At 36.2% G+C, this 15,706-nt stretch overlaps 1 protein-coding gene across 1 annotated transcript in view; it reads left to right on the top strand.

Moving 5' to 3' along the window:
- Positions 1–14,401, top strand: part of LOC134234423 (uncharacterized) — a 28,322-nt gene extending 13,921 nt beyond the window's left edge. The window contains exons 5-7 of the mRNA XM_062716483.1: positions 6,545–6,603; positions 6,704–14,060; positions 14,226–14,401. Coding sequence (XP_062572467.1) covers positions 6,545–6,603; positions 6,704–14,060; positions 14,226–14,401 — 7,592 coding nt within the window. The remainder of the gene's footprint in view (positions 1–6,544; positions 6,604–6,703; positions 14,061–14,225) is intronic.
- The last annotated feature ends 1,305 nt before the right edge of the window (positions 14,402–15,706 follow it).

The following is a 15,706-nucleotide window of genomic DNA, read 5'->3' as shown; positions in this document are numbered from 1 at the left end:
AGAATTGATGTTAAAAAATACATTTTGCATTGGAGTAGAGATGGTCATTAAAAATTGAAACATTAATTTTTAGCTCACCTAAGCAGAGGGCTTAAGTGAGCTTTTCTTAACGAAATTTGTCCATTGTCTGTCATTGTCGTTGTTGTACATAGTCGTCGTTGTCATCGTAAACTTTTCACATTTTCATCTTCTTCTCAAGAACCAATACGCCAATTTCAACCAAACTTGCCACAAAGTATCCTAAGGTGAAGGGGATTTAAGTTTGTTCAAATGAAGGGCCACACCCTCTTCCAAAGGGATTTAATTTTGAATTAGTGAAAAATTAATGGCATTTTAAAAAAAATCCTCCTCTCAAGAAACAATGGGCCAGGAAAGATGAAACTCATGACTGTGGAATCATACCTTAGGTAGTGTAGATTAACGTTTGTTCAAATCATGACCCCATGGGTAGGGTGGGGCGAAAATGGGTGACCTGCACTATTATCTACCTTTTTTTAAAAAAAAATCAACCTTGCTGATAAGCTCTGAATGAAAGTGATAGGACGTTCATATTTGAAGCAATATGCCTTAACAAATGACATGTCACTTACAAAGACACCGAAAGCATGCAGGGGAGCAGAATTCTTTGAATTTCGCTTGTTTATTTTGTGTTAAAGGTTACGTTCTTGACTGGCCCAACTATTTGAATTTAGTCTTTTTAGCTCACCTGAGCGGAAGGCTCAAGTGAAGCAGCTTTTCTGATCAAAGTTTATCTGTTGTCTGTCGTCATCGTGGTAGTCGTCGTTGTTAACTTTTCCCATTTTCAACTTCTTCTCAAGAACGACTGGGCCAATTTCAACCAAACTTGCCACAAAGTATCCTTAGGTGGAGGGGAATCGGATTTGTTCAAATGAAGGGCCACACCCTTATTCAAGTGGAGATAATTAAGAAATAGTGAAAATTTGATTGTATGTTTTAAAAATCCTCCTCTCTAGAACCACTATGCGAGGAAAGATGAAACTTACAGAGAAGCATCCTCAGATTAGGTAGTGTAGACTCAAGTTTGTTCAAATCATGATTCCCGGGGGAAGGGCAGGGTCACAATGGCTGATTAAAGTTTTACATAGAAATATATAGGAAAATTCTTTAAAAATCTTCTCAAGAATTAGCAAAGGCATGAATGATCTGCATACATGTATTTATATGGGAGCATCTTCAGGTAGTGTAGATTTAGGCTTGTTCAAATCATGACCCCTGGGGGTAGGACAGGGCAATAATGGCTGATCAAAGTTGCACATAGAAATAGAATATCCGCTTGGGTGGAAAGAAGAAAATAATTGGGCTTGTGTTTGAGATGATTTTTCCCGGACACTTAGCTTGGATATGTTCACTTACAGGTTGCAAAAAAGGAAAAAGAATTAAAGAAACAATTTTAATGCATGCACTGTTATGTTGTAACATTATTTTGATACCGTAAATATTATGTAATTGGTAAGCAAGTTGTGTCATGCTGTAATGTTGAACTTACATCTTTGTACCTAAATGTTCTTTCGTTTCGTTTTAATATATTTATATACATTTACTCTTTTTGTGTTTTATTTAATATGCAACGTAAAAAAAACGAACGAATTATTGTTAGATTGAATTGATCATAGAGGTAAAAAACGAAAGTAGATCAAAATGAAAGTAAACAAGATGGATGCCAAGGCATCTAGAAGATTGAGTTTGGAGATTATTAAGCTTTAGGAAAGTGAATTTATTTATATAAAATTTTAAAACAGTAAGTAAAAATTGTTAAATGGTATGAAAGTTAACTTGTATTTCAAATAAATCTAAAAATGTGAAATTACATAACATAACACTTAATTAATATAATGTAAAAACGGCAGGCATGTTATTTATTAAATCATGTTCATGTCAGACCTCGGAGATGAATTTCACCTGTCTATGGTTATTATCATAGTCGGTTATTATAAAGTTTTGGCCTGACAAATAAGCTATGATGATAAACGGCCTGTACTGTATATAGGAAAACTCCTTAAAAATCAAAGACATGAATGATCATATTTTTTATGGAAGGATCCTCAGGTAGTTTGTTCAAATCATGACCCTTGGGGGTAGGGCAGGGCCACAACATGGAATTCAAGTTTTACATAGAAACATGTAGAAAAAAATCTTTAAAAATCTTCTTTTCAAAAATAGCAAAGCCATAATTAGTCCTATTTATATTGAAGGATTCTCAGGTAGTGAAGATTCAAGTTTGTACAAGTCATGACCCCTAGGGGTAGGTTGGGGCCACAATGTTACTTGAAATGTAACGGGAAATAAAGCCACAGGTAGTCAATGAAAGCATCCTTAGTTAGTGTAGATTCAAGTTTGTTCAAATCATACCCTCTCCCTTTCAAGGATTGTTTGGGACCACTATTGGGTTTTGCCCCGTGGGGATCCGGGTTAGAATAGGTCCTCAGTACCCCATTGCTTCTCGTTAAATGCGACTAAATGGGGCGGTCCTTCGAATGAGACCGTATAAACTGAGGCCCTGTGTCACAGCAGGTGTGGCACGATAAAGATCCCTCCCTGCTCAAAGGCCGTAAGTACCGAGCATAGGCCTAAATTTGCAGCCCTTCACCGGCAATGGTGACATCTCCATATCAGTGAAATATTCTGGAGAGGACGTTAAACAGTATACAATCAATCACTATTGGGTTTCAACTTTTCAAAAATAAATCGATTTATGCTTTCTCCCTAGCCACATTGCTCAGGTGAGTGTTGTGGCCCATTGGCCTCTTGTACTTCTATCTTTTGATTTTGTCTTGCAGTTATCTCATTGGTTAACGTTCATTTCAGCTTAAAATTACACGATTGATAAAATCATTTGCTTTGTGGTTCTTTTGAATAACCCAAAGTGTCTGATATACATTCATAAAACATGCTTTACATTTTGATGTTGAAAGTTTTTTTTGTGTCAAAACAAGTATAGTTTTGGTTACTATTTCTGTTCCCTGCTTTTGCCGAAGCAAGGTGACATTTAATGTCATTTTTCGGTCTCTAGCTGTTGCAAGGTGACATTTAATGTCATTTTTCGGTCTCTAGCTGTTTGTCTGTCACTAAATAATTTAACAATGGTCATAAATTTTTTATCAGAAGAGATGGGGCTTTAATATTACATATATATTACATTTGACAAGACCTTTCAAAACGTACTATGATTTTAACTACTTGACCTTGAATTTTGACCTAATTTTCAAAATTTAAATACTGTATTATTTGTTCTTAAGTTTTGAATAAGAAGAAGTATAAATAATGGACTAACAATTAGTATGAAAAACGTCTGAGTCAGTATTTGACTCAATGATAAATTGTATTTGCTGACAAGGTCACTTATCGACCATAGAACTTATGAAATGATGACTTTAAACGAGACGGCTGATATTCTTGTTTCATCAACTTCCTTGTCAATAATTTACCTCTTTTTAGAAATTGTTCATACATAGAGCAAGCTCTTGCGTATCAAATCAACTGAGATATATATAATCCGTGCGCAGGTGATGAAGGTAAATGTATACTGCTGCATAAGGGAAGTAGACGATAGAAAAGTTATTAAAAGTCATAACGTTTATCTTATAGCTTGGTTGTTAGATTACCATTAACATCTTTTTTAAGTAAAATATCCAAGTATGAAAGAGATGTGTCAGACTCTTTGTATCTTGTATCTTAAGCTCACTAGGATATATCGTATTGATGTAGGAATGGAAATTACCATTGTTAATTGACAGTGCGTCCTCGATATATCTAAATGTCGAGTTGAAGGCCACAGCAAGTGTTTTCTTTTTTTCACGCATAAGATTTTGCACGAATTCTGCTTCATATGAATATAATAATAGGTCTGCTATGTAATTAGCATTATTTTTAGGGGTATGTTGGGACTACCAAGCATTTAAGCTTTTTCAATAGAAGATTGATTTTTGCTTTTTTGTAGCAAGAGTGCTCAGGTAAGCCATGTGGCCCATGGGTCTTTTATTTAAGTTACATTTTACTTAGCTTTGTGAGGGTAAATTAATATTAGAATAGTTTTTAGCTCACCTGAGCCAAATATCACCACAAGGTATCCTTGGGTAAATGGGATTCAAGTTTGTTAAAATGAAACCCACATCGTATTCCAAAGGGAGATAATCAAAAATTAGTGAACACTTGAGGGCGTCTTTTAAAAACCTTCTTCTCAAGAACCACTGGGTCAGGGAAGATGAAACTTAAATGGAAACATCCTCAGGTAGTGTAAATTCAAGTTTGTTGAAATCATGACCCCTGTTGGTAGGGCAGGGCCACAATTGACAATTAAAGTTGTACATAGGAATATATATATAGAAGAAATCTTCTTCTCAAGAACCACTAGGCAAGGAAAAGTTAAACTTGTACATGTTGTATGAAAGCATCCTCAGGTCATGTAGACTCAAGATTGTAGAAATCATGATTCCCAGGGGATAAGGTGGGACCACAATAGGGATCAAAGTTTTACATAGGAATATATAGGAACATATTAAAAATCATCTTCCTGAGAACAGCAAACTCAGGGTTAGTCATATTTAGGTCACCTGAGTAGACTCAGGTGACCTATTGCTATCTGTTTTCGTCCGTCGTCGTTCGTCGTGCGTTAACATTTGAACGTTTTTAACTTCTTCTCTGAAACCACTGAACCAATTTCAACCAAATTTGGCATATAGCATCTATGGGTGAAGGGGAACAAAAATTGTGAATTTCATGGTCCCTGTCCCCCTGGGGCCTGGGGGGTGGGGCAAAAACCACTAAAATCAGTGCTATCTTTAAAAATCTTCTTCTTTACTCCTGGACATCAAGCAGTCAAACTGTTTGTATGATTGTAATCAGCATTGAGTCCTCTACCAAAATTTTGAAATTCATGGCCCCAGGGTCAGGGGTTCTAGTGCTAGGGCGGGGCTAAACAGGTTACATAGTGAAAATGCATTATTTCTTTAAAATTCTTCTTTTCTGCTCCTGGACATTAAATAAACTAACCAAGTGCATAGGTAAGTTGAAAATGACTACTTTTTTCAAAATTGTGAAATTTATGGCCCCAGGGTCACGGGTTCTAGTGCTAGGGCGGGGCTATATAGATTATATAGTGAAAATGCATAAATTCTTTGAAATTCTTTTTTTCTGTTTGTGGGCATTAAATAAACTAACCAAGTGCATAGTTATGTTGAATAAGACTGTCTCTTCTCAAAATGTGAATTTAATCCCCCCAGGATCAGGGGTTCTAGTGGTAGGGTGGGGCTATATAGATTATATAGTGAAAATTTTTTGAAATTCTTCTTCTCTGCTCCTGAGTATTAAATAAACTGACCAAGTACATAGTTATGTTGAATAAGGCTACCTCTTCCAAAATTATGAATTTCATGGCCCCTGGGTTGGGGGTTCTGGTGTTAGGGCGGGGCTTTATTGATTACACAGTGAAAATGCATAAATTCTTTAAAACTCTTCTTTTCTGCACCCGAGTATTTAACCAATGAACTATGCACATACATGTAGTTATGAGGAGGAAGGATGCCTGTTTGAGATTTTTGAATTTCAGGTCCCTGGGTTATGGGTTCTTGTGTTAGGGCGGGGCTCTATTGTTTATATAGTGAAAATGCATGAATTCTTTGAAAATCTTTTCCTTTGTTGTTGGGTATAATGCCAATGATCTTAGTATATATTTATGACAAAAAACCAGCTTCTTCCAAAAATGGTCAATTTCCTGGCCCCTGGGACAGAGGTACTTTGAGGGGGGGGGGGTTTACATAGTCTGAAATAATTTAATGCTTTGAAATCTGCACTTTGGTATTAATCAACAGCATTGTGAAATTAAATTTTAAAAAAATTCTAAAATTTTGAAAGATATGGCCCCGGGATCAATGGTTCCTGTGGGATGGGGAGCTAAACTGTTGACCAACCCTAACACAAGTAGCCCTGACCCAGGGGCCCTGATCTTCACTAAAAGTAGAAATGCATTTTCTCTGTGTTGCGCTGATCTACCTCTGGGTATTAAGTAACCAAAATAAGCATGCTGAGTACATAATTATGATAAGCAGTGGTGCCTTTTTCAAAATTGTGAATTTCATGGCCTCTAGTTTAAAACATGAATCAAATTCAATTGTTGGAAAGTTGTCGCATGATACTCAGGTGACCTATAAGGCCCGTGGGCCTCTTGTTATATGGAAGTATCCTCAGGTAGGGTAGATTCAAATTTATTCAAATCATGACTCCTTATGTTAGGGTGGGGTCACAGTGAACTATCCAAGTTTTACATAGGAATATATAGGAAAAATCTTCTCAACATGCTCAAGAACAGCAAAGTCATGGTTGGTTATGTTTTTATGGAAGCATTGTCAGGATAGTGTCTAGATATTTAAAAAAAAAATCATGACTCCAGGAGATAGGGTGGGACCACAATAAAAGTTCAAACTTACAGAGAAAAAAGGAATTAAAGAAAATAATGTAATTATCCTAAATTAGTGTTGATTCAAGTTTGCCTACATGTAAATTTGTTTAAACCATACATCTCTTTTAGGGTCAGGACGACATGCATTTACTGAATTGATTTTGCTTGTTTCTATCGACAGTGCTCAAGTAAGCAATGTGGTCCATGGGCCTCTTGTTGTTTTCCCTTATGCTGATTGAAATAAGTGATTTGTACATGGAGAAAGGTTTTCTTTTTATAATTTTTTAGATGGCAAAGAGAAAGAACAACTCTGGCCGAGGAAAACGCCTCAAAGACAAACTAAGAAAGAGAGAGCAGAGGCAGGAGAAGACCCTCCCCACATCAGATGCCCTACCTGATGATAAACCACCAGAGTCTACTGTCCCAATTGGGGCAGTAGATGGAGCTGTCTCAGTTCCACCCAGTAACTTTCTGGGGCAAGGCTCTATAGGGTTGCCGCCTTTTGAGGGAAAACCCTTGGCCAGGTTGCAGGCCTCTCTTCGCGAGAAAATGCAACCAACTGTCCTGAGTAATGCATCTTCTCAGGGAAGTCGTCTGTGTGCCCGAAACGGAGGCATGGCACCGTCCCCTGACTCCCCACCGTGGGTTTGTACTCCAGCGAGGGTACCTGAGCCGGACACCGTGCACGTGTCTGGCTCAGCAGGTCAGGCGCAGCTGGATATGTCATCCTCCAAGGGGGATGAGTCCAGCAGGATATTGATTGATGCAAACCAGAGTAAAAGAACGAGATCTAAAAAGGATACTAAAAGGAATTTACATGATGAAAATGAGAATATAGAAAATGTATATGAGAGAAGTAAATTAGATTGCAGATTTGAAAGATCACATACTGGTGGACTGGATGGTGCTGAGTATGCATGTTTTATTGATGATGATCCAGTAACAATGTCTCAGGTAACTGTTCAAGGTTCTTTTCATCAGGGTGACTTTATGTTTGGTGAAAATGCAGGAACACAATGTGTTGCAAACTGCTTAACAGCATTAGCTTACCACAAAATTAAGAATGCGAAACAATGGAAAACTCCGGATATGAATAAAGTGTTAACAACAGGTGATGAGCTTTATACATACTTACAGCGTAGTTCAACCATTGTTAGTAGATACCTTTTAGTTGATGAATTGCCCCAGTTCTTTGAGTGTTTTAACAGAATGTTTGAGTTCAAAGCACATGAATCTTTATGTATCCTGATAAATTTGTCTGAAATAGAGCCAAACTATGACGAGTTTAATGCGTATTCAATTTTAGATGCATTGGAGATTGCTCTTGGAGAAACAAGTGGGTGTTTTATGTGCTTCAGTGGAAATACGTTTTTGATTGGAAAAACATCAGATGGTTACTTTACATTTGATTCACATTCAAGGTCGTCATTAGGGAATATGACTTTTAATGGAAAGAGTACAAGGATACTGTATCAATCAGTTTATGATGTATACAATCATGTATTGTCATTAGCATTGTCACTGGGACTTAGTGGAATTATTGAATGTGAAGTAACTGGTGTGGATTGTTCAGTTAAGAAGTTAACATCTTCTGATGAACGTGGTCTTCAAATTGAGCAAACAGAAGTTTCACATGATTTTATGGAGTCTAATCAGCCTTTTGAAGAGAATGCAAACACTTTAAATGCAAGTAGTCAGTCAGTTGCAGATGATGATGTTGAGTTTGTTTGCAGTGAAAGTCACAGTATTGATTTCTTGCCATTATGTAGCAGTATGAAAGACCAGCTTTGTGAAATTATGGGAATTCCACAGTCCAACAAAGTTCATGATGATGAACATGTCTGTTATGTTGAAGAAATAGGTGCACCTACTGACTGTATTGAAATTCAAAGGGATGGAAATTGTTTCTTTAGGGCCATTTCATTTTGTTTGACTGGAGTTGAGGATTATCATTACCAGATACGATCTGCAGTGTGTCAACATCTGCTACGCTATACAAAATTGTTTGAAACCTTTGTAAGACCTGCAGAACGTTCTGTTGAAAATCACTTGTCTTTAACAGATATGTCAAAAGATGGTTCATGGGCAACTGAAACAGAAATCCTTGCACTCTGTCATCTCTTGAGTACTGATGTACATACATATTCAGAGAATCACTGGATTACATATTCAAGACGATTGATAGAACCAACAACAAATGTTCAACCGTTAGGATCAATTTATTTAGATCACGAGAATCAGAATCATTATAATGTAGTGATAACAGTTGCTGGAAAAGAAACAGAGAATTTCATGAAATCTGAATTTGTTGGGAATGAAGAATACAGAAAAAAACAAATAAATCGAAACCGCATGAGGGCAGTACGTATTACTTCATCTTCAAAAAAATTATGTAGTCATGAAATGAAACTAAGGAATGGGGATTACATGGAAAGGAGATCAAGAGCAGCAAAACTGAAGTACAAGACAGACCTTAAATATCGATTAAAAGTATTAGCAGATGGAAGAAATAGATACAGCAACAACAAAGATTATCAAGCAAAGGTAAAAACAAGGATTTTGAGAAAATACACTTGTGACAAAGAAAACAGGTTGAAAGTCATGGAATACAGCAAAAGCTTTAGCAGAAGGAAGTACATAGCAAATGATCTATATAGACAATACAAGAAGAAAACAAGCATCGAAAAATATAGTTCAGATGTAGTGCATAGAATGGATGTCCAACAAAGGAGTACAGAGAAGTACAAAAATGATGATGTACACAGAATGGATGTCAAACAAAGGAGTACAGAGAAGTACAAAAATGATGATGTACACAGAATGGATGTCAAACAAAGAAGTACCATGAAGTACAAAAATGATGATGTACACAGAATGGATGTCAAACAAAGGAGTAGAGAGAAGTACAAAAATGATGATGTACACAGAATGGATGTCAGGCAAAGAAGTATACAGAAGTACAAGAATAACGAAGTACACAGAATGGTTGTCAAAAAAAGGAGTACAGAGAAATATAACAATAATGAAGAACACAAAAATAAGGTAAAGACTGTTTTGAAAAGAAAATATAATACCAGTGCAGATGAGAAGAGAAAAAAGAAAGAGAATGTTCTTAATCAGAGACGTGCTCAGAAAGTGAAGCTGGAAGAGGAAGATGAAGTTGTGAAATTGTTTAAAGAAAGTGTCAGAAGTGGCCCAGAGTACACATGTTGCTGTTGTCATCGTTTATTATTTGAACACCAAGTTCAAGGATGTAGACTTGAAATGTACAAAGAAAGGAAGAAGGTGAATGATATTGCAGAGACTTGCATACAAAAGAAATATGTTCATGATTGCACATTGTCTTGTCCAGTGTATTGCCCACAGTCATCATTATGGATATGTTTTACTTGCCACAGAAAAATACTGAGTGGTAATACACCAGCAGAGGCAGTTGTAAATCGAATGTCACTAGAGGAAATTCCAAGTGAATTGAAGGATTTAAACAGTTTGGAGCAGCATCTCATTGCCTTGCATATTCCATTTATGAAAGTGATGGCTCTACCCCAAGGTGGTCAAAGAAATGTACACGGACCTGTTGTATGTGTGCCGTCTAATGTGCAAAAGGCAAAAAGTTTACCCCGAAATGAGAATGACAATTTATTGTTAAGAGTTAAGCTGAAACGAAAATTAGCTTACAAGGGTCATTTTGAATACCAGTTTGTTAATCCGAATCATATTAATATGGCTCTTGATTATTTAAAGAAAGAAAACAAATGGTATAAGGATGTTGGGATTAATACCACATGGGAAGAAAATGATGACCAAAATGATTTGCTATCGAATAAGTCGACTGAATTTGTAGACGAGGAAATGAAAGAAGAAGACAGAGATACGAATCAAGAAGTTGTTACTGACACATGCTTACAGCCTGTGGATGTTGCACAAGAAGTTCTTGATCATTACTTTGACGATGTTTACAATATAGCACCTGCCGAAGGAAAAAATCCAATCAGAATGTTGCAAGAAGAGGGAAACGAAGCAAAGACATTTCCTCATTTATTTCCAAGTGGCAACTTTTCTTGGAACGAACATCGAGACGTGAAAATTACCCTTTCAAGGTATTTTAACAATAGACTGATGAATTCTGATAACAGATTTGCTAAAGACACAAATTACATTTTCTTCTCACAGTACATGTCAGAATTGAATCAAGTAATTGAAAAAACACAGATTTCAGTACGAAAGTCATTATCAAAGCTTGATGGTGGGAAAGCAGTAACATCTGAAATGTTGCAAAATCCAGACATTCTCTCCAAACTGCTGAGGAATGATGAGGCTTTACGCTTTATGCAACCCATTCGAGGAACACCTGCATATTGGTCGACTACTCAAAAAGATCTGTTTGCTATGCTACGACAGTTGGGTATTCCAACATGGTTTTGCTCTTTTTCTGCGGCAGAGTACAGATGGAATGAAATTATTGGATCAATATTGCATCATGATAATGATTCTAGATCGCCTACTGATTTAGACTGGTCAGAAAAGAGTGAAATTTTGAGAAGTAATCCAGTTACTGTGGCCAGAATGTTTGAACATAGATTCCATATGTTTCAAAGACATGTTATACTCTCACCATCAAAACCAATAGGCAATGTTACTGATTATTTTGTAAGAGTAGAATTCCAGCAAAGGGGCTCTCCACACATGCACTGCTTGTACTGGGTTGAAAATGCACCAAAATTTGAGGAGGATGACGAGGAAACAGTTTGTGATTTCATCGATAGATATATCACATGTGCTTTACCTTCTGAAAATGAGGACTCGGAACTCCGGAGAATTGTTTTAGGTGTTCAGCAGCATAGCAAGAATCATTCAAAATCATGTAAGAAAAAGGGAACAGATTGTAGATTCAATTTTCCAAGACCGCCGTCGGAAAGAACATTTATTACAAGACAGTGTGAGGAAGAGGAAAAGGACATGGAGACTGACGGAAACTTCTGTAAATCTCAAGCAAAAGATATCTTGCTGCATGTTTGGAATGAGGTACTTAATGATGAGAATGAATGCAAAACTACTGAGGAAATGTTCATGAATATGGGATTATCTCAAGAGTTATATGAAAAAGCACACAGACTATTATCGGCAAAAACAAGTACTATCTTGAGACGAAATCCAGATGAAATGTGGACAAATCAATACAGCACCTGCCTTCTGAAATGCTGGGATGCTAACATGGACATTCAATACATACTTGATCCATTTAGCTGTATTGTATACATTATTTCATACATTTCAAAATCGGAACGGGAAATGGGAATGTTGTTGAAACAAACTCAAATAGAATCTGCTGAGGGGAATTTAAATGCTCGTCAAACAATGAAAAAAATTGGATCAGCTTATCTCAATCATAGAGAGGTCAGTGCACAAGAAGCAGTATACAGAGTCTGCAATCTAAAAATGAAAGAAAGTTCAAGAAAGGTGGCTTTTGTTCCTGTTGGGGAAAATCCAACCCGGTTAAGTAAACCTCTTGCACAAATGAAAAGAAAATCAAATAATGAAAATGATGTTGACATTGAAGATGATGATGACAGCATTTGGATGACAAATATAGTAGAGAGATATGAAAGTCGACCTGATTCACATTCTTTTCCCGAGATGTGCCTTGCAGAATTTTGCTCCGAATATCGTGTTCTGGCGAAATCTCAGATTCCTAAGGGAGAAAAAGAAACTGTTTTTGAATTGAAGAATGGAAACGGATACATTCAGAAAAGAACAAGAGGAAAGCCAGCCGTAATAAGATATCCAAGATTCAACCCCGAAAATGCACCAGAAAAGTATTATCAATCAATACTACAACTGTTTCTTCCATATGTGAACCAAGATCAACTGAAACCACCTGGATTTGACTTACACCAGACTTTTTATGAAAACGGGTTTGTCAATATGAAAACTGTAAACAAACTACAATCGGTGAGAAATATTGTGGAAAATAATCGTAGTATCTTTTCAAAGAATGAGGATGCCATTGAAAATGCACAAGAAACTTTAGAATTTTATGGTGAACCTGAAGATGCTTGGGCAAACCTTTGTCCAGAAACTGAAAAGAATCGAGAAGAATGTCTAAAAGAAAAGAGGACAATAGAACAATCAGAAAATAGAAAACCAGAGACTACGCATGAAATTGAACTTGATGGTTGCTCAGACATGATCTATCATATAAGGGAAAATTCTAACTCAAGACAAGAAATTCTTCCTTTATTGAGAAGTTTAAATCAAAAACAGAAGCAGATTTTCTATTTAGTTCGTGATTGGTGTTTAAAGAAAGTGTCTGGAAAGGAAATAGAACCATTGCATATCTTTGTCACCGGAGGTGCAGGGACAGGTAAAAGTCACTTGATCAAGACTATACAGTATGAAGCTTCAAGGGTTTTTGAAAGAACACTTTTAACTCCTTCAGATTTGTCAGTTCTTCTCACAGCTTTTACTGGAACAGCGGCTTTCAATATTGGGGGAAATACAATTCACCATGTCTTTTCTTTGACCAAAGCACTACCCATTCCTTATGAACCTCTGAAGGAACAGACTTTGAGTGCAATGAGAGTAAAGTTAGCATCTCTACAGATTTTAGTCATTGATGAAGTTTCAATGGTTTTCAAACGACTTTTGTACTACATTCACGAACGCCTGGTGCAAATCAAGAAATGTAAGGAACCATTTGGTGGTATTTCGATTATAGCTGTTGGAGATTTCTTTCAATTGCCTCCTGTAAAACAACGAAAAGTGGAAATATTGTACAAAGAAAATGCAGAATATCCTATTGACTACTGGTTAGACTTTTTCAAAATTATTGAGTTGGACGAAATAATGAGACAACGAGATGATGCTGCATTTGCTTCAGTTTTGAATTCATTACGGGTTCGAACAATTGAAGAACCACTATCAGAGGAGGCGAAAACAATGTTAAAAGAGTGCATTAGAGATGGACCAGAGGAAGTGCTGCATGTGTATCCTACAAATGAAGAGGCAAATGAATATAATCTCAAGATGTTGCAAACTAGTTGTGGAGAATTAATAGAGGTAGCTGCTGAAGATTATCAGAAAGACAAAACTACAGGAAAGCTGACATTACGAGAACAACCTTTTCTAAGGACAAGAACAGACGGCCTTTCAACTTCATTGCTGTTGTCTGTGAATGCTAAAGTGATGCTGACAAGAAATATCAATGTGGAAGATGGACTTGTTAATGGTGCAATGGGGCATATTTCAGATTTTGATTTTGGTACAACTCCGCAAAGAAATAAGATAGAAGGAATTAAAGTGGTTTTTGATTGTGAAGATATTGGTAGACTCCTAGGAAAAAGGACAGCACGTGGCAACGAAGTTCTGATTCAAAGAATACAAGAAGATATCAGAGAGAAAAATACAAAGAATTTTGTTCGACACCAGTTTCCTTTGAAACTCGCATGGGCATGCACAGCACACAAAGTTCAAGGAATGACAACTAACTGCGTTGTTGTTAATTTAGATCGCACTTTTGCTCCTGGACAGGCATATGTTGCAATTAGCCGTGTCACTTCACAAAATGGTTTATTCATAGAAACAAGGGATGAAAATGCTTTGGAAAAAAAAATTTATGCTAACCCAGACGTAAAATCAGCACTGAGTAAGATGGAGAAATTAATCCCCGGGCACAATAAGATCACCTTCGGAGCAGAAATTGTAAAAGTCAAAACAATTGTCTAAATCAATGTGCAAAGTTTAAGAGGACATTTTCCAGATCTTAAAAGCGATAACAGATTTCTTAATGCAAACTTTATATGTGTAACAGAAACATGGTTGACAGACAATGAAAGTACAAAATACTTTGAAGTTCCTGACTTTGAATTCAACCATATTACAAGGAAGCAGTCTTACGATGAAAGTATGGACACATTCGCTCAACTTCGCACAGCAAAAGGAGGAGGTGTTGGTGTTTACAAGAAGAGAGAGAGGAGAAGGCTTTAGTTAATGGTTTACCTGAAAATAATATTGAGGGAATGGCTGTAGAACTTTATGAGGAGAAAACTGTAATCATTCTTATATACCGACCAAGTACTCTGAGTGTCCGATTTTTCTTAGAAAGTTTTCAGAAAGTTGTAGATTTCTTTAAAGTGCAGCATTCCAAATGCCTTGTACTTGGAGATTTTAATGAAGACGCGCAAGTGAAAGGACCGATTCAAAGAATGTTAGAGACCAACGGATTTAAGCAGAAAGTTAACTTTGCAACAACAGAGGGTGACACTATTCTGGATCATGTATATGTCACAGAACAGATGGAAGCAAGTGTAGAAATCATGCCAGTCTATTACAGCTATCATGATGCAGTGATCGTACATTTAAGAACAGAATAGATAATTTTTGAGTAATTTTCCACTCGAAATCATTTTTGTAGACTCACATAAACATGTTTCGTAATCTTAAGTAACATTTCTATCATTACCCGGAGTATATAAATGCACATTGTAGATCAGAGGTTGCGCTTTGTAAGAACTGTTGTAAGATAGCTTGAATGGTAGGCTGTTACTGTAGAAATTTTTAGGATAAAGGGAAAATGACACAATTCATGATGTGCAAGGGCTATAGCCAGAAAATTCATGATTTTGAAGGAGGATGTATATTATATTTAATGCACTAACAATAGCAGTTTCAATTTTTCAAAAATTTACAAGAACAAAAAGGTCACAATTAAACCTTGTTTTTATTATCATTCCACAGGATTTTTTTTCGGTCATTATTTTCAAACTGCAGTGAAGGAATTTAAGAGAATTATTGGAAAACAACAAAAATAATATTTTCCATTAATGTAGTACTGACATTAATGTAGTACTGATAAACAATTTTCAGCTCGAAATCCATAATAATTCTTAGTGGTTTTCCATTACAGTGTATGTTCTATTGGAAAGATTTAGCTTCAGTGAAATTTATAATGACTATATATGTTCTTATAACCCAATTTAGAGCTTAATTAGAAAATATATTTATCACATTGTACAACTAATATAGGTATATGGGCAAGTAACACTAAAGCAGTGACTCCCGGATATACTCCGATCTGCTCATCGGAGACAGCCATCATTTCGGTCCCGCTTCGAATTTAGAAATACGAATGAATATCTATAGTGTGGATTGATCAAATTTAGAATAATTGTATGTTATACTTTTCCAGAAGGGTCTCTTTAAAACTTATTAATCATGTTAATAGCAGAGAAAAATATTGAGAAACAAAAAAGTTTTTTAAAAAAAATGAACATTTTAAATTTGCTTACAGTA

The sequence above is a fragment of the Saccostrea cucullata genome, unplaced genomic scaffold (genome assembly GCF_032062105.1).
Source record: "Saccostrea cucullata isolate Sc308-1 unplaced genomic scaffold, CSIRO_AGI_Scuc_v1 ctg9498, whole genome shotgun sequence".
NCBI classification, from domain to species: domain Eukaryota; kingdom Metazoa; phylum Mollusca; class Bivalvia; order Ostreida; family Ostreidae; genus Saccostrea; species Saccostrea cuccullata.
The sequence above is the reverse complement of the archived record's forward strand: the minus strand, read 5'-3'. Positions and strand labels throughout refer to the sequence as shown.